At 36.1% G+C, this 27668-nt stretch overlaps 1 protein-coding gene and 1 pseudogene across 1 annotated transcript in view; both read left to right on the forward strand.

The window, feature by feature from the left end:
- HMCN1 (hemicentin 1) overlaps positions 1-27668 on the forward strand; it is a 515334-nt gene that overhangs the window by 300196 nt on the left and 187470 nt on the right. The window contains exons 31-36 of the mRNA XM_004468435.5: positions 6227-6505; positions 7028-7309; positions 8007-8115; positions 9034-9203; positions 10471-10625; positions 14038-14161. Coding sequence (XP_004468492.2) covers positions 6227-6505; positions 7028-7309; positions 8007-8115; positions 9034-9203; positions 10471-10625; positions 14038-14161 — 1119 coding nt within the window. The remainder of the gene's footprint in view (positions 1-6226; positions 6506-7027; positions 7310-8006; positions 8116-9033; positions 9204-10470; positions 10626-14037; positions 14162-27668) is intronic.
- Positions 14765-15891, forward strand: LOC101432785 (spermidine synthase pseudogene; annotated as a pseudogene).

Raw genomic sequence — 27668 nt, forward strand, 5'->3', positions numbered from 1 at the left:
AGAATGTAAAAGAAGGAAAAAAATAAAAGAGCTTTTAATATCCTATGGAGAATTTGTGAAAATTCAAAACTAATAATTCTGGAGGGAAAAGACTTTAAGTTGTGGTCTATTTATGGGCATCAAATATCTGAGAATCTACCCAAACTGCATAATAATTTCAATTGTCTTATCTTCAAGTTCATTTATTCTTTCTTCTGCTGGCTCAAATAGACTGCTGCACCCATCTAGGAAATTTTTTTAAAATTTCTGTTACTCATCTTCATCTCTGTTTGGTTGTTTTTCAAAATTTTTCTTTATTGGTGTTTTCTTTGTGTTCATCTTTCATTTTGCTTATGTCCTTTAGTTCTTTGTCCATGCTTTTCTTTAGCATATTTAGGACCAATATTTAAAAGTCTTTGTCATGTACCAGGTCTGGTCCTCCTTATTGAAGGTTTCTAATGATTTAATCTTCTCCTTTAAATGGGCCATAGCTTCCTGTTGCTTTGTGTGTTTTATAATCTTTTGTTGCAACCTGGACATTTTTATATTTTAATGTGTTATCTCTGAATTTAGAGTCTGAGGTGTCTGTTCCTTAAGCTTATATTTAGCTAGTGTTATAAAAAAATTTCCTTGAATGCCAGGAGCTAACTAAAAAAAATGAAAAAGGAAGCACTTCTCCCATCTTTGCTGATTGCCTGTGCAAGTGCTTTCCTTCAGAATTTAGCTATCCTAGTAATGGTTTAGAGAATAGCCCAAGGCAAAAGTTAGGATCTTCCCCAGTCTTTACTGCACATGTCTTGTCCTGGGCATATGGCTGGCCCTAGGAATTCCCCATTTACACAGATTTGAATGTCCTCATTTCCTTAAAACACTGTTTCCTCATGGTCCCAGGTGCTGCACTGTATGTCCCAGAGCTGGCACTCCTGTGCCTTAGGCAGCAGCACTTTGGCAGTTCTCTTTCAGTGTTCTCTAGTAGACCTTTACAATTAACCTCTAAGCACAAAGCAACCTGTGGAATGGCAAACCTGTGATGCATGTCCTGATTCAGTCTTCAATGCTGCCCCAAGACAGATTGGCACAGACATACATGTACCCTAGTGTGTGCATACAGGTTACCCTGCTCCATCTGGAACCAGGAACAGAGACCTGGACTGGGTGCATCGGCCAACTCCACACTGACCTGGGCAAGGAATAGAAGAGGGCCAGCAAGGGCACCTCTAGGTGTTCCTACCATTTTAAAGTTTCTGTATCCTTAATTTGGTGCTTGCCTTGTTACTGCAACCGTTAACTGTTTTCTGGAGTTTTGAGAAGATGTTTCTCTTAGTTCTTCCTGTTTGTTCAAAGCTTCTATGGGAGCATAGAGCCCTCAGGCATCTCACCCAGCCGTCTTCTGAATAAGCACAGGCTTTTTTTTTTAAGATTTATTTTATTTATTTATTTCTCTATCACTCCCCCACCCCCTTGTTTGCACTTGCTGTTTGTACTCTGTGTCTGTTCATTGTGTGCTCATCTTCTTTTTAGGAGGCACCAGGAACCAAACCCAGGACCTCCCATGAGAGAGGGAGGTGCCCAATCACTGCTCAATCTCTCAAGCCTCCTCTGCTCCCTCCTTGTGTTTTTTCATTATTTCTTTGCTGCATCATCTTGTTGCATCAGCTCACCATGCTAGCCCATCACGTCAGCTCGCTGTCTTGCTCCTCTTCTTTAGGAGGCACCAGGAATCAAACTCGGGACCTCTTAGGTGGTAGGCAGACACCCAATTGGTTGAACCACATCTGCTTCCTTGAATTCTTTTTTTTTCTTTACATTTAAAAAAATTTTATTAAAGTATATTATTCATACATTAATAAACATAAACAATAAGTGTATAGTAATTGTTGTGAACTTATAAAACAAATATACATAACATTGTACAGTGCTCTCATACTTCACCCTACCACCAATACCTCGCATTGTTGTGAAACATTCTTAAAAATGATTAAAGAGCATCCTCAAAATATTACTACTAACTAAAGTATCTTACCTTTGGTGTATTTTTCCCACAACGCACCCTATTATGTATATATGAACATACATAAACAGTAAGTGTATAATAAAAGTTATAAAGTTATGAAGCAAACATGCTAACATCATACAGGAGTCCCTCATATCACCTCACCACCAAGACCTTTCATTATTGTGAGACATTTGTTACAAATTATGAAAGCATATCATCAAAATCCTACTAACTATAGTTCTTATCTTACATTTGGTGTATTTTCCCCCCAACCTACCCCATTGTTATTTTTTAAATATATTTTTATACAGAAGTTGTATACTTAAAAAACAATCTTGTACATATGCAGAATTCCCATATAACACCCCTCTATCTTGGTGGAACATTTTAAACACAGACTTTTAACACCTTACATTTTCATAAACTTTGTAAATTTGTCCAACTAACCCTTTCTTTGCTCTACACGTATATTTACCGCCATTGATTCTAACACGTCTTAACAGATCCCACTTTAGGTTGAGATATTTTCTTCGAAGATATCTTATCTATAGTTGTTTCACATAGACTATATTTAGAGGCTAATTCTTCTGTCACTTCAACCTTTTTGTTGACTCCTCAAATAGACAAAAACAATTGAAAAGTACAGTAACATCTCACAACTTGACAAGAGCCAAGAATACCACTCAGAAAAATTTACCTTGATTTTTAATTGCCTATTGATGTTTCTCCTGGTGTCCTCAACTTCTCAAGTAATTATTTCCTTGAAAGGCTAATAATCTTAAAGAAATGTATTTTTTTCTGGGCACAATTTTTTCAGTTCCTGAAATCATACCTGATTTAATTAGCTTGCCATTGTAAACAGCTTTATTTGCTTGGCCAATAATGAGCTACTCACAAATTTACTTTGGCTTTAGCCTCATTTTAATTTTTTATATTTGTGAAGAAATTCTATGATGAGATATTCAATTTTATATTTTCTCATTTTCTACCTCACTTTCTCTGAATTTGCAATATTGGGATGAATGCTAGTCTAGTAGACTATGGATAATGTACTCGTTTAACATAGCTATAGTGCTTGAAAGGCTGTTGAGTCACTGCATTTTTTTGTTTGCCAAGTAGCAGGGATAAGCAGTGAGAACACCACATTTGGTTTCTGTTGCAAATACTTGACTCTTTTAATATAGCATGAAAGTAGCCACAGATAATGTATAAATAAATGAGTGCAGCTATATTTCAGTAAAACTTTGCTTATGGAAACTGAAGTTTGAATTTCACACCACAAAATATTCTCATTCTTTGAATTTGTATCCACTTCATAAAAATGTAAAAAAAAAAAACATTCTTATCTCTGCATCAGCATGCCTGGCCAATGGGCCATACCTGGTCAATTCATAGTAAGCCAAGTCATAGGAAAATGCCTCTACCATCAAATCTACCTCAAAGTATAGTAGATCTTGCCTTAAATTATGTGTAACAAAAAGATGTGTATATTGATATTTGCCACTCTGAACTAGTTCTAAGAATGATTATCAGAAAATAGAAAAATAGTCCACCCAGCACCCATATCTTTTTTTCTAATATTCTTGTCCACTAAAAGGAACCAGGTTTTCTTGGAGAAATGAATAATCCTATGGTTGGAGCAGGGAATATATAAGATGAGCCTGGGGCATTTCATAGGGCAAGAAAATAAGGAAATACTAAAAAAAAAAAAAAATAACATGGATATGTCAAAGGGACATAAGAGCCAACCGAAAGAGCTCCCAATGGTCAAAATTGAAACAATTTGACAACTAAATAAATAACATAGTTTTAGATTATAAGCCAAAGTATAAATTAAGTTTCCATGAGTCTGTATTGATATAAATAAATTACTGAATAAATAAACAAATGAGAGAGAAGGAACAAATCTCATATGCAGAAGAATTCCAAATAAATAACATAGATACTTCTCTCTGAAGGAAGTAGAACAATTCCCCACCCCTTAAATTTGGACTTTCCATTAAAAACAAACAACAACAACAAAAAACCAAACAGGAAAAAAGCACTACAGTCGAGAAACCTAGCAAACACTACCTTAGCCAGGTGATCAAGGCTTACATCAACAGTGATATATCTTGTTTTTTTTTAAAGATTTATTTATTTATTCCTCCCACCTCCTGCCCTTGTTTTCTGCTATCTGTGTCCATTTGCTCTGCCTTCTTCTGTGTCTGTTTGTCTTCTTTTTTTGTCTTCTCTTTAGGAACCAATCCTGGGACCCTCCAGAGTGGGAGAGAGGTGCTTAATCTCTTGCGCCACCTCAGCTCCCTGGTCTGCTGCATCTCTTATTGTCTCACTTCTGTGTCTCTTTTTGTTGTATCATCTTGTTGGGCCAGCTTGCCACATAGGCCAGCACTCCTTTGTGGGCCAGCACTCTACTTGGGCCAGCTTGCTGCATAGGCCACCACTCTACTTGGGTCAGCTTGCTGCACAGGCCACCACTCTGCGTGGGCCAGCTCGCTGTAAGGGACAGCTTGCCTTCACTGGGAGGCCCAGGGAATCGAACCCTGGACCTCCCATATGGTAGATGGGAGCCCAATTACTTGAGCTACATCAGCTTCCAGTGATGTGTCGTGTTGATAGCATGCACCCTTGTTTTGATGTGATGAGAATGGCACATTACCTTTGTGGTATTCCTCTTTAAAAAAACAAAACTGCTGTATAACCATGAGAAAAATAGTATACAAACCCAGTGAGGGACATTCTACAAAATACCTAACCAGTGCTCCTCAAAACTATCGAAGTATACAAAAACAAGGAAAGTCTGAGAAACTTTCACAGTCTAGAGAAACCTATGGAGCCTAGACATGATAACCAAATGTCTTGTGGGGGAAGTGGACTTGGCCCAATGGAAAGGGCATCTGCCTACCACATGGGAGGTCCACGGTTCAAACCCCGGGCCTCCTTGACCCGTGTGGAGCTAGCCCATGTGCAGTGCTGATGCACACAAGGAGTGACATGCCACACAGGGGTGTCTCTCATGAAGGGGAGCCCCACCTTCAAGGAGTGTGCCCCATAAGGAGAGCCGCCCAGCGCGAAGGAAAGTGCAGCCTGCCGAGGAATGGCGCCGCACACACAGAGCTGACACAACAAGATGAAGCAACAGAAAGAAACACAGATTCCCGGTGCCACTGATAAGGACAGAAGTGGTCACAGAAGAACACACAGCAATGGACACAGAGAGCAGACAACTGGAGGGTGGGGGAGGGGGAGGGAGAGAAATAAATTTAAAAAAATAAATCTTTAAAAAAAAATAAAAAAATAAATGTCATGTGGTATCCTTAAAACACAAAAATGACTGTAAGTGAAAACTAAAAAGTCCAAAAACATATGATTTTTCATTAATAACAAAGTGTCATTGACTTATTAGGTGTGACAGATGTATCATGCTAATATAGTATGTTAAGTTTGAGGAAGCTAGGGTATATGTGAACTCTAGATCTGAAGCTATTCTGAGACTATAGAGTTATTGAAATGATATTAAGGTACCCAAATTCAGACATAAGCCATTTGATTTCTTTTAAATAGTTGCAATTATAGCACAATCCTAGAATAAGCATGTTAAGGATATGTAGTAGGGATTGAGCTGCTTAAGTTTTTTTTCCCAACAGCAGGTCTCTATGTGGTATAGGCCAGTGAAAGGAAGTACAGGCACGTGGATGCTAAGTTGTGGTAGATAACACCTGTACCCAATTAGATGAGTAAATTTGAGTGAATGAACTCTTGGCAGTTTTAAAAAAACAAACAAAAAAATAGCAAGAAGCCAAAAATCGAAACCTTTACAGCTTTTACCAGTAGCTGGTTCTGAAAGCACTTAGACCTTATGTAATCCTTGGGGGAAGGACATGCAATTGTACCACATTTGACATTTTTGCTTCCTTGGTCTGGTTTCAAACTTTCTGAATCTACTTTAGGTGGGGTTTTCTTTTGTTTTGCTTTGTTTGTTAAACACTCTAATATGATTTATTGAACTTAAATGAACCCCTGAAACTGAAGCCTTCACTTACTTTTACTAAAATATGAAGCCCAAAAGGAGAGTGATAAAGATTGTTTTAGCAAGGCAGGCAACTAATCATCAGTAGATAAATCAGACTTCCCAATTGCCTTTAATTCCTATTTACTTCAAATGCGTTATTTAAACATTTATAGCATTTAAGATTTTGATGCAGTTATTGAAGCTTAGAAGTCTTGTTTTTGTTTTGAAATCTTTTGTAGTTCCACCCAGTATTAAAGGAGGGAATGTCACCACAGAAATATCAGCATTGATAAACAGCAAAATTAAACTGGAATGTGAAACCCGGGGATTTCCGGTGCCTGCTATTACTTGGTATAAGGATGGTCAGCCTATCATATCTAGCTCACAAGCACTTTATGTTGATAATGGACAATTTCTTCAGATTCCTCAAGCACAAATCTCTGATTCGGCCACGTTTATGTGTCATGCAACCAGTGTTGCTGGAACTGCTGAAAAGTCATTCCATGTGGACATCTACGGTAAAGAAAAAATAAATGTTTTAATTATATACTTTTCCACCTGTGCTTTCTAATGTTCTAACATCCAGTTAGGTCACTCAAAAAGCCCTGAGAAATTATAGTAGTTTTCAGTATGCATGGCTAGCTATTGAAAGAATTTGTCCCATGATTTGGAAGAACATTTTTAAAGGCTAAGGTGAGCAAGAAGTGGTCCTCTCATTCTACCAGCTGTTTGCCCATGGCACTTGGGGCATGCAGATCATTAGGTTTTTATGGAGAAGATAAAGTAATTATTAGGACTAAGATCATTCCCTATTGTTTTTCCTTTACCAGCCAGACACAATACATTATCTCCCTGAGTAATTAGAATAGTTGTGTGTCAACTGAACCAAGAAATTCTTTCCTCAACAGTTTAGAGGGAGATGGAAAAGTAAGTAGTTCCTATGGTCAAACTACATGAAGAAAAAAATCCCTTTTATTTCGTTAGGATGTATTTTGTAACTGTACAAAGAATTGTCTAAAATACTACTTTTGTCTACTTAGTGCCCCCAATGATTGAAGGTGACTTGGCTACACCTTTGAATAAGCAAGTGATTATTGCACAATCCCTTATACTGGAGTGTAAAGCTGCTGGCAATCCTCCTCCTATCCTCACCTGGTTAAAAGATGGTATACCTGTGAAAACCAGTGACAATATCCGCATAGAAGCTGGTGGGAAGAAACTTGAAATTGTGAATGCTCAAGAAGTCAATCGGGGACAGTATGTATGCGTGGCTACCAGTGTGGCAGGAGAAAAGGAAATCAAATATGAAGTTGCTGTCCTAGGTAAATAAGGATCCTACTACCTGGTGTCTCAGATTCATCGCAAAATGTGACCAGTTTATTAAATACTCTTTTGTTCCTAGAACAATACAACAATATTAAAGAAGGCTAAAGAAGGTTTGTCTGTTAAACTCTAGACATTACTGAGAGGTGGATTTATCACACGAGTCTCAAGGTCTAGAAACCAATTTAAACATTTCACTGATTTTAATAGAGATAACGTATTTATAAGTGTGTAGATGTGTTTTTAACATCTAAGACAATATCAGATTGCAGGGAGTGACAACATGGTCTTTTGTCATGAACTCTAGGCTAGACAATAAGAGATTTAGCCTTTGGACCACTTGAGTTCATTTTTTTATCTACAAATTGAAGGTTTATGAATAGGTGACCTGATGTTGGGACTTCCCCTCTCTTGGTCTTATGAAAACAGACAGTATAAAAATATGAATTAACTTTATACACATGGCATCAGCAGCCCTACAGTGCTAGTTAATTGAGAAAAATACATAACATGTCAAAAGTACATTCATTGCTTGCAAATGTTTATTGTAAAATGTATTTTCTTGCCTCAAGTCCCCTTCATGTATGAAATTGCTATAGTACTTATCACCCTTTGAAACTACTAAATATTGTTGATGGTATGTTGTACTTTTTCTTGTATAAATTTCTTTGCATATTACAATTTGTTGTTTTCTAGTGCCACCAACTGTGGAAGGAGGACATGAAACATCCTACTTCATTGTGATGGTTAATCATTTACTGGAGCTAGATTGTCAAGTGATAGGCTCACCCCCACCAACTATCATGTAAGGGTTTTTGTATGTCTTCTAAATACCTCTGACTTTTTGATTGGAGTGTCTTAGAGCTATCTTTTAAGAGATCCTGTGTTTTTACAATGTGGTTGTATAAAATTAGATTCTTCATATTCTTCTTTTAAAAGACATATTCTATACATAGCACAACTTCTACTTGATTGCTCAAATAGAGGAATTCCATTATATTATATGCTCTTAGAAATTACACTTCAGTTCATAGATAGAGAATATTAAGCAGTACCAATATCAGATCTTTCTGAGACACTGAAATGTGTAATGAGCTAGTAAATATAAAGTACACAAAACTTATTAGGGAAATAGAGGAAGTTATGTCCATTTATAGATAATTCTTTTTTTTTTTTTTTCATTTCTTCTTTTACAAAGCATTTATTGAATACTTATCTTTCATTTCCAAAGTGATATGGGATATACAAAGCAACAGTTAGTCTATCAGGGCGATAAAATATGGTCTCACATGATTATAAAACTAAATAGAAAGTGATAACTCTCATAAGAAATGTAAAACCACAATGCTATATGCTTTTGGGATTTTCTTTTACAGATGTTTTTGCTCGTTAATATTGTGTGAGTTTTCCTGTTCAATATTATTTAATGTCTGAAGTGTGTAATATTTAGGGACATTTGCCTCTTTCTCTAACCTAAAATTAGTAGAAGAAGAATGAAGAACTCAGCACATAGTTATTGCGTTCCAACAATATGCCAACTTCTGTGTTAGGCAGGGTTTCCTTTTTTTCTTCTCTTTCCCATTTACAGTTTATTTTATAGAGTGAGCAATTGGAAAATTAGGCAAATATGCAATTGATTATCTCTCTCTCTCTCTAAATATCTTCTAGGAAACTAGTTATTTAAAATATATCTCCAGGTGGCCTTTTGCCTTTTTTTCTATAGGTGGCTGAAGGATGGTCATCCAGTCGACAAAAGGGATGGATTTAAAATTTTACTAAATGGGCACAAACTTGTCATTGCCCAGGCTCAAGTGTCAGACACTGGTCTTTATCAGTGTGTGGCAACCAACACTGTTGGAGATGATAAGAAGGAATTTGAAGTGACTGTTCATGGTATGGTGAAGAAGGGGTTGGCACTGTGGACTTAAATTTGTTTCATTGCATTGTTTTACTGTCTAATTTAGGTTATAGTTTGATGTTTTGGATAAAATTTGTGTTATGGAAAGTAGTATGAATAATATAAATAAATTTGAGTTAAATAATGGCAAATTTTAAGGCATTCTAATGATTCAGAAATTCAAACAAAAGGTATGATATGAGTGAATTTAGTCAGCATATAAATATTAAGAAGTATGTACAGCACAGAACATGAGGGTCTGAGGAATGAGACCAAGTAAGATAGGAGAGACAGAGAGCAAATTCCAAGTAAAAGAAGTTATGTCAGTATCCAAGAGTTTAGCCAAAACAGGAGAGAGTGTGAATAAAATATTTTCCAGAGATGGAGGCAGAGGAAGTTATTGCAGGATCCAGAGCAAATAGTGCATTCACAGAACTGGCACATTAAGGTTATAACTATTACTCTCAAGACAGAAGTAACACTCTGCCAAGGTATTATGTGTCTCCATTGCTGGCAACCTTCAGGAAGGCAAGGACTGGAACCAGAAACTGGAGAGCCATTTGAAATCCATAAGCAGAGATTTCTGTGAACATTGATTCTTTCTCTACTCTGTTTCTGCAGACTATTTTTTCCCCTGCTTTTTCAGTCCCATGCGGTAATATGGATAATCCTGTTTCTCAGTTACAATTCCACTTCCTAAGAGAGGGACTATGGCAGACCTTGCTTAAATCAAGTTACCATTCCGGTTCAATCAACTTTGCTGGGAGCAGGGTCATGCAGCATGAATACGGGTGCTTGAAACCCACACCGATTTAAGGAGGTAGTTCTAGAGAAAGGGAGGGTCATTATAGATTGGAAAAACATACCGAAAGATTAAACCACAAACATACATGTGGATTGTCATAGCTATACATATATTTTACTTAAACTTTGGAGAATTAATAATGCATGGTTAAGATATAAGAAATCTCTAAAATTGATGAACTCTCATGTAATGGTATAAATTATACATTAAACACATAAAATGAAATTATTTCACTATTTGTTAAAAAAGGGATTTGCCCTTTTTTAAATTTTAAAGCTTCAGATTCCTACATCTATATTTTAAAGTGTTTGACTCCACTGATTATGGTTTCCTTTCCTTTTTTTCTCTCTCCCTCCCTTCCTCCCTCCCTCTTCTCCTTACTCGTTTCTCCCCTCTCTCCCTCCCTCCCTGCCTCCTCCCTCCCTTCCTTCTCTCCTCCTCTCCCTTCTTACATCTAGTTCCTCCAACAATCAAGTCCTCAGGACTTCCTGAGAGAGCTGTGGTGAAATACAAGCCTATCACCTTGCAGTGCATAGCCAATGGCATTCCAGTTCCATCCATTACATGGTTGAAAGATGGCCAACCTGTGAACACTGCCCAAGGAAACCTCAAAGTAAGTGTAAATATCACTGAGTCCAAATTCAGAAAGCTACACGGAGCATTCTGGAGCCATCACACTCTTTCTTAATTTCAGATTTTTTTGTTGGGCAGATTTTGTAGAAAATTTAGTATAAAAATGTGTGTCTTCCTTAGAGTTTTTAATAATTTTATTTAATATTTTGATATAAAGGATGGAATTAATTATAGGCTTTAATAACCTTAGTAATTGTATCAATTTTATCATAGTTCTTGGTATTTTTATTATTTTGGTTTATATCTGTTTAACTATTGAAAAACTAGTGTATCATGTGTGAACTATATTATCAATAAGACAGTATATACTCTATATGTTCACCATAGAATAAGATTAAGGTAAAAGTCATATCTGCATAAAACCAAGTTAAGTAAGTCTTGAAGAACATTTTTTCCAAGTAGTTTATAAGCTAGAGGAAAACAAAGACCTACTCTTCTGTGTCCTTTATACTGAGTATAGTCTCTGACAAATAACTATAACTTAGTACATATTTGCCAGATTGATAGAAGGATGGATATATATCAAAACTAGATAATCTAAATGATGCACTTTTAATCCAAATTAATAGATTTTGCTACCAAGCTCAAATTAATTGACAAATGAAACCTTGAACTTTGAAGTTAAAGTTCTCAGTAATGAAGTATGTGCCAAGTTGTTTTCCCACTAGAAGTGGGATCTGCTCATATAGATATATATGTTTCAAATCCAATGGAACTAATCTCACACACTTGTGCTAGCAAAGGCTTCGTATGTAGCCTTCAGACATAGAGCATGTAACCAAGTGTTCACCTGGCAAACCAACATTTATCACATAATCATAGAAAACTATAATTGTAAACCTCAGTGACGGGCTTTAAGGGAAAATATAGAGAGCTATAAGAACGTATAATAAGGAAAAGCCTTTGAACATGAGGAAAATTCCTGAGTATAGCCTACTCACAGAGATCTGAAGAATATGTAGAAGTTAAATGTGTGAAGTTTTAAAAGAGAAGTTAGTAGAGTACTTCACAGAAGATGTGCGTGTGCAAATTACTTAATGTAAAAGAGAACATGATATCTCTTGACGATGTGAAATCAAGCCAGTAGGCTGAGGAACCATTGACCATGAGGTGCAGCGGTGCTCAGAGATATATTCACCAAATGCAATGAATGTCTCATGATGATGGAGGAGGTTGTTGCTATGGAGGGAGGAGTGGGGTGAGGGGGGTGAGGGCTATATGGGGACCTCATATTTTTTGAATGTAACATTAAAAAAACAAAGACAAAAAAAAAAAAGAGAATGGAAGACAGGTAGAAGATATCTAAGCTATGTTGATTTTATTTTTATTTTAAAGTAATGGGAGGTCTTTGAAAGGTTTTAAGAGTAGAGTGACATGATCAGGTTTTCATTTAAAGTGGTGTCCTTGGCCCCTGGAGAATGAATTGGAGGGGTCAAGAGTAGATATATGGAAACACATTATAAACCTATTTGCATTTGTCTAGGAGAGAGAGAAGATAGAAATTTAGACTTGCATGCTGGTCATAGAGATGAGTGTTGATAAATTTGAGAGTTATTTATCCTTAAATCATTTGAGCTCTGTGATAGATTGTTTATGAAGGTAAGTGTCAAGAAAAACTCCTAGATATCCAACTCACACAACTGCATGGATAGTGATGGCATTCTGTGAGGCAGGAGATACTAGAGGAGGACAGGTTGGAGGGGAAAAACTGTGCTTGAATTGTAGACTCTGGAGATTGAGATAAACTAATGGAATTGAGAGGTAGACATTTGAATATATGGTCCTATATCTCAAGGGGAAGTTCTGGCTGGAAATATTGGCACATGTATGATATTTGAAACCATGGGCACAGTTGACTTAATCTAAGAAGAGAATAAAGAGTGAGTAAATGAAAGAGACTACTGACCTAGTTCAGAGTCTTAAGAACTTATGATATTTAAAGGACATGTGTAGTAGTCTAAAAGTAAATATAAATAAATGAATATATTGCTTAAATTGTATAGTACAGTATGGCTGGAGAATAGGTTATATGGCAGTTTACATGGGAGAGATTATTTGGGATCAGAATGTAGTGAGAGAGGAGTGTTATGCTGAGTTCAAATTTCATTCTGGGCAAAGTACGGAGCCATGAATGAGTTTTGAGGAGGACTGGTGAAAAGATCATATTTGCATTTTAAACCAATTACTCTGGCAGTAGTATGCAAGATAGATTAACAGTTGAGATTGTTGGAGACACTGGAACATCAGTTAATACACTAATTATAATCCCACAGTGGCTGTAGGAATGAAAAACAAGATTTGAGAAATATGCAGTGATATAAGTAATAAGGACTCCAAAACCCAGACGACTGAAAAGATTGTAGGGCAATTTAAAAAATTGGGATCATGCAATGAGTAGTAGATTTGAGGGCTACCAGGAAAAATTTTATGAGTTTGAATTTGGATGTGAGTTAAGTTTCATGTGCTAACATAGTCAGCAGATAGCTGGATCCACAAGTGTCGAGGTCAGAAGATAAATTGTGACTCAAATTGTGGGTTTAGGAGTTTGCACAGTGTTTATCACTGAAACTATGGGTTTGGATGAAACCTATCAGGGACATATGTTTCATGCTTGTGGAACAAGAAAAAGTAGTATCATTCTGTAAAGTTTTCCTCTAAGAAAGTCAGAGAATGAGAGCTTAGGCAATATTGTATCCTCAATACCCAGAGTAGAGAGGTTCAAGGAATGGGTAGTCAACTATGCCAAATTCTGTAGATGGTGAAAGAGAATATGAGCTTAAGTAGGCAGATGAATATTGTGATTGGAAATTACTGATAACATAGGTAATCTGTTGAAAAGGATAATTTCTGAATAGCTACTTATGAAACGATGGATGCCAGTTACAATAGTTTTAAGAAGGAAATAAGGAAAAACAGTCAGGAAGAAATTTATCTTCATTCCCATCACTCATATTTTATAACTTTTGTTGTTTTTCTAGTCCCCATAGCCATCTAATCAAAAAGATTGTTATTTTAAAACTATTTATGAAGTGTTATATAAATGTGACCATACTTTTTTTTCCAAATAGCTTAGATTTTCATCACATACCGCATAGTTCAGGGCTAAATATTTTTATTCAGTGGAGTTTTATGACTATATCAGCATCCTGGCCTTAAGCTAGTTTGCTTTGACTTTTACAAAAAAAAAAAAAAAAAAGCTTTTCAATCAATTTAGTCTATTTTTTGTGTGTATAATGAAGTGATTTGGTTCTAATGTATCAAGAGATATTAAGATATTGGCATGAAAATGTAATTATGTGTTATATGTTTAAATGAGTTTGTCTATCTCAGTGAATGTTTTCAAGTTTGAGTGTAAAGTCCAAAATGCTGCCATGCTTTCTGCTCCCAATTAGATACAGTCATCTGGTCGAGTTCTTCAAATTTCCAAAGCACTGTTGGAAGATGCTGGCAAATACACATGTGTGGCTACCAATGCAGCTGGGGAAACACAACAGCACATTCGACTGCATGTGCATGGTAATGTAATTTCCATGTCTTAACAGAAGAATTCTTTTATAGCTTAAAAAAAGTCTGGCTCATTTTTATTGAATTGCAGTATAAAAGAAACTGTTTATTTTTGTCTGTAAGAAAAAACCTGGATAACTTTTACATTATTCTTGGGGATGGAATCATGCCCCTCAGAAAAGAGGTCCCAACCCTGGTTCTATGTGTGTGAGCCATTCATAAATAGGAATTTTGAAGATATTATTAGTTATGGTGTGCCCCAAAACTGAATGAGGGTGGGTCTTAAAGCAAAGGAAATTGGACATGGAAAGAGAGAAGCTATGGGGAGCATCCAGAAGCTGGAAGTCAACAGAACCTGGAAAAGAAAGGAAAAGACGCAGTCATAAGCATTGCTATATGACAGAAAAGCCAAGGACCAAGGATCACCAGCAGCCAGTGCCAGAATGCCAGTCTTCAGGGAGAAAGCATCGCCTTTCTGACACCTCAATTTTGGACTTCTAGCCTTCAGGCCACAAGCCAGTAAATTCTTGTTGTTAAAGCCAAACCACTGCATGGTATTTGTTTTAGCAGCTAGGAAACAAATGCAATTATTGTGATGATAATTGCTCATATTAAGATCTGTATGCAGGTCCGGTTGTGTTGCAACTCCACAGTTGTATTGCAACTCCTGCAGTCCCGGGCCTGACTGCCCAGCCCTCCCATGAAGCCTGGTCCTGACAGCCCTGCTGCCTCTGGCCCCACTGCCATCCATAAGGGTTGGTTCTGCAAGACGTGCAGCCCATGGCCCGGCCAGGTCCTGTCGCTGCAGTTGGAGCAGCTTCTACACCACCAGTGCTCACAGTACCAGGATATCCTCATATTCCACTGTAAGACCTACTGGTCTTACTGGTGCTCCCAGAAGATGATTGCCAACCTGCCACTCTGCAGCCACCCCAACCCCCCCACAAGGTTTTGATCATTGGAGGTAGGGACAGGGGCATCCTGTGGGAGGTGATGAAGTACCCCTTGATGAAGTCAGTTGCCCAGTGTGAAATCGACGAGAATGCCATCCAGGTCTCCAAGAAATTCCTGCCTGGCATGGCCATTGGCTACTCCAGCTCGAAGCTGACCCTGCACATATGTGATGGTTTTGAGTTTTTGAAGCAGAGCCCTTATGCGTTCCACATTATCATCACTAACTCCTCAGACCCCGTGGGTCCAGCTGAGAGCCTCTTCAAGGAGTCCTATTACCAGCTCATGAAAACAACCCTCAAGGAGGACAGGATTCTCTATTGCCTGGGTGAATGCCAGTGGCTGTACCTGGTCCCATCAAGGAGATAAATCTGTTCTGCAAGTCCCTCTTCCCTGTGGTGGGCTAAGCCTACTGTACCATCCCCACCAATTTCAGTGGCCAGATTGCCTTCATGCTGTGCAGTAAAAACCCTAACACCAACTTCCAGGAGCCTGTGCAGCTGCTGATGCAAAAGCAGGTGGAAATGATGCAGCTGAAATACTACAACTCTGACGTGCACCAGGAGGCCTTCATGCTGCCCAAGTTTGTCAGCAAGGCTCTTAAAGATGTGAGCTGAGCCAGGTGCCGCTGCCACCGCTGCTGCCACCGTCACCACCCTGGGGCCTCAGACCAGGACCTGCCAGCATGCTGGGCCCCACCTGCCTGATCTGGCCCACCAACCAAGGGTCACAGGACCCAGATGCTGCTGGGCAGACTGCCTCTGTCTCTGTGGCACCCAGCCTCCAAGCCTCTACCAGCTCTGAACAGCCCTGTCTCTGCCTTCTGTCACCTCCTCATTCACCAAGCAGGTCTATTTAACAACAACAACAGAAAAACAAGATCTTTCATTTCCTGGCTGTCAAATTGCATGTGTAATTTATACAGTCCATAAATATACAAACCTGTGCTTAAAATTATTTGTATTCTGTTAACTGATAACTTTCTACAGATAACTTTTGTTGAAAAGACAAAAATAGCAGGGTTATTTCTTAGCATTGTTTGTGATTTTTCTTACCTGCTATTTTCTTGCCTGCTTATAAAAGGGATTTTTTGAGTAGAAGTTAACCTTGTCTCACAATTTTTCCCCTTTTGCTTTAATAAAAAATCTGGGTGGCCATGGAATGCTTCACTAACCTTACAGCTTCACAGTTGAGTTGAAAGACTATATATATAACCTCGAATGTAAGATTTCAGAGTTCTGGAGTTCCATCAGAAAGGCCTATTTAATTCAGCCAAGGATATCTCCGTGTATATGTCATTCATTTTCTCTAATTCATGCAATTGCTTAGTCAACCCTTCATTTATTTAATGTGCCATGCAGAGTAAGCATTCCTACACAGGGAGAAAAATTCAAATGTTCCAGCAACTAATTTAACTCTTCATACACAGTAGGCAATCAATAAATAATTAACAAATGAAGAATAAATGGTGATAAAGTGAATAAATACGTTCAAGTAGAATAGTGAATACTTCTTTGCGTGTTTTATTTGAATGAACCAGTTTAAAAAATCAAATCAATTCCCCAAATGTTTCCAAAAAACCAATTTATTCTTTATTCTATCAATTATTCTAATGAATACTTAACTTGTGAATGTTCATACACACAAACTAATTTCCTTAAAAGCTCCTGCAAAGGTTTGAATCTGTATGTATCCCAGAAAGACATGTTCTTAAATTTAATCCATTCCTATGGGTGTGAACTCATTGTAAGTAGGACATTTTGAGGAGGCTACTTCAGATAAGGTGTGACCCTCTCATTCAGGATTGGTGTTAATTCCCTTAGTGGAGTCCTTTATAAATGGGATGACTACAGAGAAAGAGGGAGAAAGCCATGGAAGCAAGAAGCTGAAAGCAATGAAACCTGAAAGAGAAGTGAGAGACCAGCAGATGCTACCACATGTCATGCCAGGTAGCTTTCAGGAAGAAAGTATCACCTTGATGATGCCTCAATTTGGACATTTTTCTCAACTTTGAAACTATAAGCTAATAAATTCCTATTGTTAAATGAAACCCCATTTCACAGTATCCGCTTTCAACAGCCTAGCAAACTGAAATACTGCCTTAATCCTTTCTCTGAGTAATTAGTTTAAAGACCAGTATCTGAATGTAATCATCTTGGAATTGGCTCTGCATGCTTGGGAGATTGGGGCAAGACTGACCCTACTCTCCCTTAAGTTGCCATGAATTTGCTGGACTCCTTGTTCCCTCATAATGCCTTTTTTCTCTTCTTTCTACTCTTCGCTAGCTGTCTCAAAGATCTACCCAGTCCTCCACGTCTATCTGTGTGCTGGTGCCAGAATTGCTCTCTTCCTGCTGTTTTCCTTCCCTGAGGCTCTTTCTCTCCTTCTTGTGTATTTATGTCTCCCATTCCAACAGTTTCCAACAGTTTCAATATTTGGGTATATTATCTGGTCCCTATTGGTGACCAAGACAAACGAGTTCAATGTGATAGCATTGTATAATGCAAGCATCTTGGGCACTGGAGTCAGGCTGACTTTGGGTCAAATGCTATTTGTATTACCTTGAGAAAACAACTTAATTTTCTGAATCCCAGGGTTATTGTGGAGATAACAGTACCTGACTTGCTGAGTGGTTTTGAGATTTAGAAATAATAGGAGTGAAATATCTCTCACTTCATAGACATTTAATGGTAGCAGTTAACTTCGGCGACTTCTACTCTCTGAGGTGTTATCAAAAAGAGGGATTTTTTTTTCAATCCCTAGACTTGTTTAAAATACTTAAATGAAAGATTTATAATGAGGGACAGAGTATATGTCTCTAGGACTAGGAAGAACTTGCATACAGTAAGGGATGTCAAACTTCAATATGCATAAAAATCATATGTGATGTATATTGAAAGTACAGCTTCTTGGGTCCAGTCCCAGCTTTCCTGAAAAAATCGCCTCTGATGTAGTTGACCCCTATGCCAGCACTTGGAAAAGCATTGGCTCAGGCACTGTCAACTAGCCTGGGGATTGCCAATGTGGTTAAGAATTACTGAAAACCAGAGTCGATGAAAGAAATCAAGTTTCTTATCAAATAAAGATAAACAACAAATGAGAAAAAGCAGAATCAATACCTAAAGAAATACAGTCTATAAACCAAAGGTCTAAATGAGGAAACAAAATGTCTGTTGAAAGAGAGTACAACTAGGGTGCTCATCTACTTGGAAAATCATCAAAAAAGAGGGGAAGCAAGTTGGAAGGCATCTGGGTTACTTACCGTGAAAAGAAAAAGAAATAGGTAAATACAAGGAGTCAGAAACTAGAATACAGGTTACCCGGGGCCAGGGTAGGGTAGAATCTAATGCTTAATTAGTACAGAATTTCTGTTTGTAGTGAAGGAAAAGTTTTGGTAATAGATGGTGTTTATGTTAGCACAACTTCATGAACATAATTAACACTCCCAAATTATAAATTTGAATGTGCTTAAAGGAAACTTTTCTGTTGTAGATATGTTACTAGATTAAAAAAAAACATAAAAAACTATAGTACTATAAAACACAAACAGTGAACTCCAATGTAAACTGGACTATAGTTAATAGTGTAATAAGAAGAATATTGCTTCATCAGGTGTAACAAAGGTACCACACTAATGCTTAGTGTTAATAGGGAAATCTGTGTGTTTGGTGGGGGGGGAGAGGGGGAAGGTTACATGGGAAATCTGTATATTTTCTGCATCATTTTTCTGTAAACCTACAACTTTTCTAGTAAAAAAAGAGATAAAGATTAGTCATTGTAAGGCTTATTAAAATCTGCCCTATTCAATGGTGAATATAAACAATCTTCTTGATATGGGTCACAAATAGAACAGTGATAAAATATTAATAGTAGTAATGGGTGGCTTCAACCATCTAGATAGGAACTGGCAGCATCTTTCAGCTTAAAATGTTTCAGTTAATTACATTGGCTTTTCTGGAATACAGTTCATCTCCCTGAAGGAAGAATAGATTTCTAATCTAGTACTAATCTGATCAAACTGAAGGAAATAGTTGGCTAAGTGTGTATGTCAGATACCGGGACAGAAAGCTGTTATGTCATCTTGGCACTCATGATAGCAATGGAACATTAGCTGTAAGAGGCTCTGAAATTGAGTTTGTCCTCTTCAATATTAGTGTTAATTACTGCAATGAGCATTGGAGATGAAAAAAAAATTATAGGGATTCCTAAGAGGTTGGATGATGATAGGCTTCAAAAAAAAAAAAAACACACACAAAACACTTTAAAAATTAATATGATGAATTAATCTGATGTGGAAAACTATAGACACCATACATTGAAAGATCTGAGAGTATTATTTTGCTTTCTCCAATTACTGTACATATAATAATTCAGTGTCTTAAAAAAGCTAATCAATCTTAGAAGGCATTAATAGAAGCTTTTAGTGTTAGAAAAAGAGAGGAACAACCCTATTTGTATGTCTGCTCTTTGAATGTTTCCATAGTATTGTATCTAGTTTTAGGACTATGTATTAAGAGGACCATTGAATATCAATAGGGAAGTACCCATCATTTAATTTGATTCTTTCATTAATTTATTTAAACAAACATGCTAGATGTTTGGCATATAAGTGATTCTATTCTAATAAAGTAGACAAATATATGTAAGTAACTAATTATATATATACAATGCCCAGTATATATATAATCTTATTTAATCCTCAGAACAGTTCTTTGAGGTTGGTATGATTAGCCCCATTTTTTTTTATCTAACTACAAAAATTCAAAGAAGAAAATCATTAGCTGCAAGTGACAGAACTGGAATTTGAATCCACATCTGTCTCAACTTAAAACATGTTTTCCTCTTTACAACTTTGCTAAAGACAAACTACTGAAACTCATCACTTCCTAATTATTTTTACTCTTATCTATGCTCTTGAAGTTATGTCTAGTGTATATGTACACAATCTATGCTCCTCTTGGCATTTAGGGATGCCATGTAGGTAGCTTGAACTGGCAGTGGTGGGGTATTTGTACACTAGAAATAGTTAAATGCAAAAATTTTTAAAAAGTTTTTAAAGAAATCATTAAATGTTACAATTAGAGCTTGAATTATTGTTCTGTTGCTTGCACAGGCATAAGAAAGTGCTGGAGAGAATGTTAATAATGGGCATTAAACTTAAAAGTGTGTCTTTTCAATAGTAGTTACATTATGAATAGTACAAAAAGTTAAAGGACTGTTCTTTCATTATTCAAAAACTATTATGCAATTCATTGCACGTCATTGATGAATTGCTGAATTACCAGCATATCTTTGTTTCAGTTTTGTCTTACTCATTGATATAAACAAAATTATCAAGCAACATTCATACAAGGACTATACCCAGAGAACTGGTTGTTAAACATCTACCAGCACACCACTGGGTAGACACCACGTGCTATGTGAACACAGAATAAGGGATGATTAATTTTGCATGGGGGGATTTGAAGAAAACCACATAAGTGTTGACATTTGAGCTAGATATTTAATTGGTTGGTTTTGTTCATTCAGAGAAAGGAGAGGGGAAGAATATTTTAGGAAAATAAGATAAAATGAAGAAAAAGATGTTTATCCTAAAAAAGAAAAGAATCTGAGGAATAGACTCCTTAGATATTTAAAAGGCTGCCATTTGGAAAATGGACTAAACTTATTCTGCTTATCTCCAGAGGTCAGAACAAGTATACCATCTTTGCCACTTGGATAATGTATGAACATTTTCTTGGCCTTAGTTTCCCATCTCTAAAATGTTGGTAATTGTATACCTACTTACTACATAGGGTGTTGTTATAATTAAGTGGCTTATTTCACATAAGTATTTAGAAGAGCCTTGACACATAGAACTCAAAAAATGCTATCATTGTTTTGCATGGTTCAAGTTTCAAGAAGGCATATGTAACATATGTAACACTTTGTTAATAGTTAGTGCTCATTGCAGATGGACAGGGTGGCCAAGGAGCTGTGTATCCTTCATTGCTGAAACATGACCACCTAGGAGCCCAGTGAATAAAGTGAATGATTCCTGGATTGGTAGTTGACCTAGTCTATGGCATCCATCCCTAACTCTATATTTTAGATCTGTCTTGACCAGGTATTTTCCTTGGTCTTAGGCATCTAAACCATCCTCTTATTTCCCTCCTGCCCTTTACTTGAGAAGAGAGAGGTTAACTGGAGAAATCAAATCAATTATCTCATTTTGGTGGTGGCATTATACAAATGCAGACCAGTATCTATCGCAGGCTAAAGGGGAAAAGAAGGGGAACTAGGGAAAAAGAATATGTATAGTGAGTAAAATTCAGTGTTTTAAAGAAATTTTCATGTTTCTTAGCTTAATTATTGCTATTGCAACTAAATTGCTTTTGTTCATGCGAAGCCATATAGCATGGGATTAGGAGCACAAACTCAGAAACCAGACTACCCAGGTTTGAATTCTTATTGTTTTACTAACTAGATGTGTGTCCTTGAGCAACTTAGTATAATTATCTGTGCCTCCATCTTCTTATCTGTAAAATAGAGGTAATGTCACATATCTTACACAGTTATGAATGAATGTAAGAAAACCCTTAGAATAGTGTATAACATGTAGAAAGTAATATTTAGTCATTTGTTATATTATTGCAAATCTTCCTAACAAATGTCTGATACTTCTTTATGCTTTACAGGAATTCATTAGATTTTGTATATTAATCTGGAAGTTAACCATAATTGTTTGTGAGGGGCAAAGACATTGCAAATTTAAAACAATAAAGTTACCCGTTATCATTTGGAACATAACATATATGTTTGGGACTATCTATATTTCTAAATTTAGGAAAATACTTCTGTATTTACTTTTAAGTTAGGATTTGTTTGTTCCGAATCCTTACTGAAGAGCTAGGGCAAGAGACTGAACAAATATGCATTTACTATAGTTGTATCCAAAAGTTTTCAATCCTAAGAAATTTAGCATTCCAATCATTTAATATTTTTCTTCCTTATTAAAAAATTTTACTTCTACCATTCTTCTCAATATGGCAAAAAGTGTTTCTGAAAGCTGAAGTAAGGTCTAGTCTCCTGGACTAGAAAAGCTAGTCAAGATCACAAGGAGAGGAACATTGTTGTGGGACTTCCCAGGGGGAAGTTTGTCTAGTATGAAGGCAGGAGCCCTCAGTAGGTGGTCCTTTTTGATAATCAAAGTTTCATAATTCTGGAAGTTCTTATTCTCTAGACCAAACTATGAAATTATATCTAAACCTCAAGATATTTGCCAAATGAAACAGATGTTTCCACAAACAAATGACTATTTGGGATCTAATGGCTCAAACGTTCATTTCATCTGCACATAATTATTTCTCAGGAAAAATCAACTAAGGTGAAAGCACACCGAGAAGTAGAATGTTGAGGTTACAAGCATTGCCTTTGGATTTGGGTCCCTATACTACAATAGCTTCAGTGCTTTGGGGTTAGTTGCTAGCTTTTTAAAAACTCACTTTCTTCATCTGTAAATGGAAAGGATAATGATATGATCACACATATGGAGATTATTGTGAAGATTAAATGAAAGACTACACATGTAACTCTTAGCCTGGTACCTGACTCCTAGTAAGCATCCTTAAATGGTAGCTTAAAGACTGTTTTGGCAAAACATATACGGTTTCTGGCCCTTCTCACTGCACCAGCATTTTAGCAAGTATTTTTAAAGTCCTGCTGCCTTTACTCTTAGCCAGGAACACTTTTGGGTCTGTATCAGCAGTCTTGAAAATATTATTAGAGAACCTCTTTTTTTTTTTTCTTAAGTATTTGCTTGACTAACTTCTGCTAACACCCATTCATTAAAAAGAAAGGTTTCTCTGTCATTTCTGTGCTTTGTTTAATAGCTCACTTGTGACTTGAAGGGGACACTTGGGGATGTTTAAGGAACATTTTTCTTTTTTCCTTTTTTAACAGATAATTTCAGTTCAGGACTCCATTATACCGTTTTATTGGTTTGGATGAATTCATCCCTCACTATTTCATAATTTTGGCAGTTAGGGAGGATTAACTCACCTATATCATTTTTAAGCCACTTGTGTATTAGTTCAAATTTAACCAAAGATTGAAAGGGTCAATTCATGTTCTTGTATTAATAAAGCACTAGGGAGATTCTAGCCCATGATGTAGCAAGATGAAGATATTGTGGTTTTGGCGTGATGCCTGCAGCTTCTGGAAGAAGGAAAAAAAACAAAACAGCAAGCAAGTTGAATGGAATTCAACCTCCTGCTTGGAGAATGCGGGCATTTTCTTTTTGTTTATATAAGATATTTTTACTTTACTGATGATGCTTCTGTCCAGAACAGTGTTCTCTTAAGTTCAAAGTGGCTATTCATTTAGTAGAAGGGAATAATGGAATTTATGTTTTCTTGCTTTTCACCTAAAAATAAGAAAAAATGTTTTTTCAGTATTTATTATGCAAACTCAACACTAGAATGTTCTTTCTCTCTGGTGTTCGAGGGAAGGGACCATCACAAACTGTTGTAGACAGGATTGTAATTTCTTCAGCAAAATGGTCCCTGTAAGAATTAGTAGGTTTCCAGTCCACATGTTTCTTGTCAGTCCCATGTGCTAGTATCCATACCCAAAGAACTCTATAAAAAGTTCTTTGGTCTTTAGCTTTCCTCTTTTAGTTTCTGGATTCTGTGTTTAATATTTCCAAACACACATTTTAAATGGTGGCTACCTTGAGGGAACCTTAAGTCTAAGGTAACATTCTATAGTCGATGTTTGCTTAGACTGACTAAGAAGACGTAATAGAAGGCTTTTGAAAATTACTCTAAGCAATAATTTTTATCTTTCTTTGGAGTAGAAAAACAGTTGGAAAAAAAATAGGTGTCCATTTATTACTGCAATAGTAAAATGTTGTAATAATATTAATATATGCTTATTTTGAAAGCTGTTCATTCTATGACCAGAAGTAGTTAAGAACCTTCTTATAATCAAATACCTGGAAAAGTAAGCTAAAATTAATAAAATTATTAAAAGATTTTAATATTGGCAAGCTATTTCTAAAAATCTAAATAATAATATAAGGGAAAAATAGAGGTTGTGCAATGGCTTTAATCTTTGTAGAATTGTTTGTTGTAGTACTATTCATAACATTAAACAAAATAAATTTTTAAAAAATAATGGCTTTTTTCAAACCTCTGAGGCTATATATTGAAATTATATTGACATATAGTAACCAGAAAATCAGACCCATCATCTGATTTTTCATAAGGGATTCTTATAGGACATCTATAGGACCTCCATCATCCTGTGACTTAAGCTGAGCATTTAAAATTCTGAGCTTGATAGCCTTTTTAAATTCAGATATAACTTCCACATAAAATGCAAACTTTTAAATGTACAATGCAGTGGTTTTTAATATATTCCCAAAGTTGCACAGCTATCACCCCTATCTAATTCTAGAACATTTTCTTCACCCCAGAAAGAAGCTCCATGCATATTAGCAGTCACTTGCCATTTCCCTTACCCCATGCTCTACTAATCTAATTTCTATTTCTATGAATTCGCCTATTCTGGACATTCATATAAATAAATCTATACAACATGTGGTCTTCTGTGTCTGGCTTCCTTACCTTAGCATAATGTTTTCAATATTAATCTATATGTAACATGTATCAGTACTCCATTCCTTTTCATGACTGAATAATAATATAACATTGTATGGATATACCACATTTTGTTTATTCATTTATCAGTTTGTGAACATTTGCATTGTTTCTACTTTGGAGTTCTTATGAATAATGCTGCTATGAACATTTATGCATAAGTTTTTGTGTGAACATATGTTTTCATTTCTCTTTTACACATACATAGATGTGGAATTGCTGGATCATATGGTAACTCTATTTTTAACATTTTGAGGAACTGCCAAACTGTTTTCCAAAGCAGCTGCACCATTTTACATTCACACAAGTAATGCTTGAAGCTTCCAGTTTCTTCACATCCATAACACCATTTATTTGCCTGTCTTTTTATTACAGCCTTCCTAGTGAGTGTGAAGTGGTATCTCATTGTGATTTTGATTTGCATTTCTTACTGACTACAGATGTTGAGTATCTTTTCATGTGCCTATTGGTCATTTGTGTATGTTCTTTGAAGAAATGTTTATAGATCCTTTCCCTATTTTAAAAATTACCCTGCTTTCTTATGATAAGTCTCTGTAAGTCATGGTATATACTCCATTTTACATTTTGTTTTGTTTTTTGGGGTTATTCAAGATCATGGGTTTTTGTTTTTGTTTTTTTAGTGTAATTTTTTGAAGATACATAAAAATCACAAAAAAATGTTACCTTAAAAATACAAGAGTTTCCCACATATCCCCCCCCACACACACACACACATACACACTCCTCCTACATCAACAACCTCTTTCATCATTGTGGCACATTCATTTCATTTGGTGAATACATTCTGGAGCACGCTGCACTACATGGATTATAGTTTACATTGTAGTTTACACTCTCCCCCAGTACATTCAGTGGACTATGGCATGTTGGTATTTTGTTGGGAATTTTTGTGTCTATATTCATAAGGGATATTATTCTATAATTTTTTATTGCATTGTCTTTGGTTTTGCTATCATGGTAATATTGGTCTTATAAGATGAAATTGAGACATAGTCCTTCCTCTTCTGTGGTTTGGAAAAGTTTGTGAAGAATTGGTGTTAATTATTTAGATATTTGGCTGAGTTCAACAAATGTGAATAAAGCCATCTGTACCTGGGATTTTTATTGTGGGAAGATTTTTGATTATTAAGTCATTCTCTTTTTTGCTAGAGGTCTACTCAGATTTTCTATTTCTCCTTGAGTTGATTTCATTAGTTTTGGGTCTTTTTAGAAATTTGATATTTTGTCTAGGTTACCTAATTATTTGCATACAATTGCTCATATAGTCTATTAGAATCCTTTTATTTCTGTAAGTTTGGTAGTAATGTCTCATATTTAAATCCTGATAGTAGTGACTGAGTCTTCTCTTTTTTTTACCTTAGTTAATCTAGCTAAAAGTTAATCAATTTTATTGGTATTTTTAAAGAACCAACTTTTGTTGGTTTATTTTCTCTATTGCCTTTCTCTTTATTTCATTTGTTTTTTCCTTCATTCTGCTTACTCTAGGTTTAGCATGCTTCTTTTTTTTAGTTGCTTAAGGTCTTGATTTCAGAGCTTTTTTAGTATAGGCTTTGCAGATGTAAACTTCCTTCTAAACGCCGTTTTACATGTTTTACATGTATCCTATAAGCTTTCATTTATTGTATTTTTCATTTTCATTTATCTAAAAGTATTCTATAATACCTTATGTGATTTCTTCTTTGACCCATTGGTTATTTAGGAGTATGTTGCTTAATTTCCACATAGTTAAGAATTCCCAATTTTTTTTCCCTTTCATTGATTTATAAAGTCATTGCATTGTGGTCAGAGAACATACTTTGTCTGATTTCAATCCTTTTAGATTTACTGAGACTTGTTTTATAGCCTAACATATGGTCCATCCTGGAGAATGTTATATATGCACTTTAGAAGAATGTATATTCTGCTTTTGCTGGTTGGAGACTTCTCTGTGTCTGTTGTGGAATTGCCTCTTGCTCCCTTTAATTTTGCCCATTTTGCTTCACGCATTTTGGAGCTAATGTTGTTAGATGCATAAGTGTATATAATTGTTATGTCTTGATGAATTGATCATTTGTATAATGATTAAATGTTCTACTTCATCACTAGTAACAATTATGTCTTAAAGTCTGTCTTGTCTGATATTAGTGCAGTCACTCTGGTTCCATTTTAGTTCCTGTTTACAAGATTTATTTTTCTATCTTTTACTTTCAACTTATTTGTGTCTTGGAATTTAAAATGCAGCTGTTATAGAAAGAATATGGGTGGACCATTTTATTCTTTAAAAATCTTTTCTACCAGTCTCTGACATTGATTGGAGTATTTAATCCATTAACATTGAATGTAATTACTTGTAAGGTAGTATTTATGCCTGTGGTCTTTGCCATATATATATATATATATATATATAATTATATCATTTGTATTTCTCATTTTTTCCATAACTGCCTTTCTGTGTTAGATATTTTCTAATGTGCCAATACAATTTTATTTCCCTTGTAGTTTCTTTACTATATATTTTTGAGTTTTATTCTTGGTTGTAGTCATGGGCATTACAATTAGCATTTTTTTTTTAAGTTCTTTTTTTTTTTATTTTTTAATATTTATTTATTATTATTATTTTTAATTACAATAAAAAAAAATATATATGAGGTCCCATTCAACCCCACCGCCCCCGCCCCCCACTCCCCCCACAGCAACACTCTCTCCCATCATCGTGATACATCCATTGCACCTGGTAAGTTCATCTCTGAGCATCACTGCACCCCATAGTCAATGGTCCACATCATAGCCCAGACTCTCTCACGTTCCATCCAGTGGGCCCTGGGGGGATCTACAGTGTCCCGTAATTGTCCATGAAGCACTATCCAGGACAACTCCACGTCCCGAAAACGCCTCCACATCTCATCTCTTCCTCCCGTTCCCCACAC

This window comes from Dasypus novemcinctus, chromosome 13 (assembly GCF_030445035.2).
Source record: "Dasypus novemcinctus isolate mDasNov1 chromosome 13, mDasNov1.1.hap2, whole genome shotgun sequence".
Classification (NCBI taxonomy): Eukaryota; Metazoa; Chordata; class Mammalia; order Cingulata; family Dasypodidae; genus Dasypus; species Dasypus novemcinctus.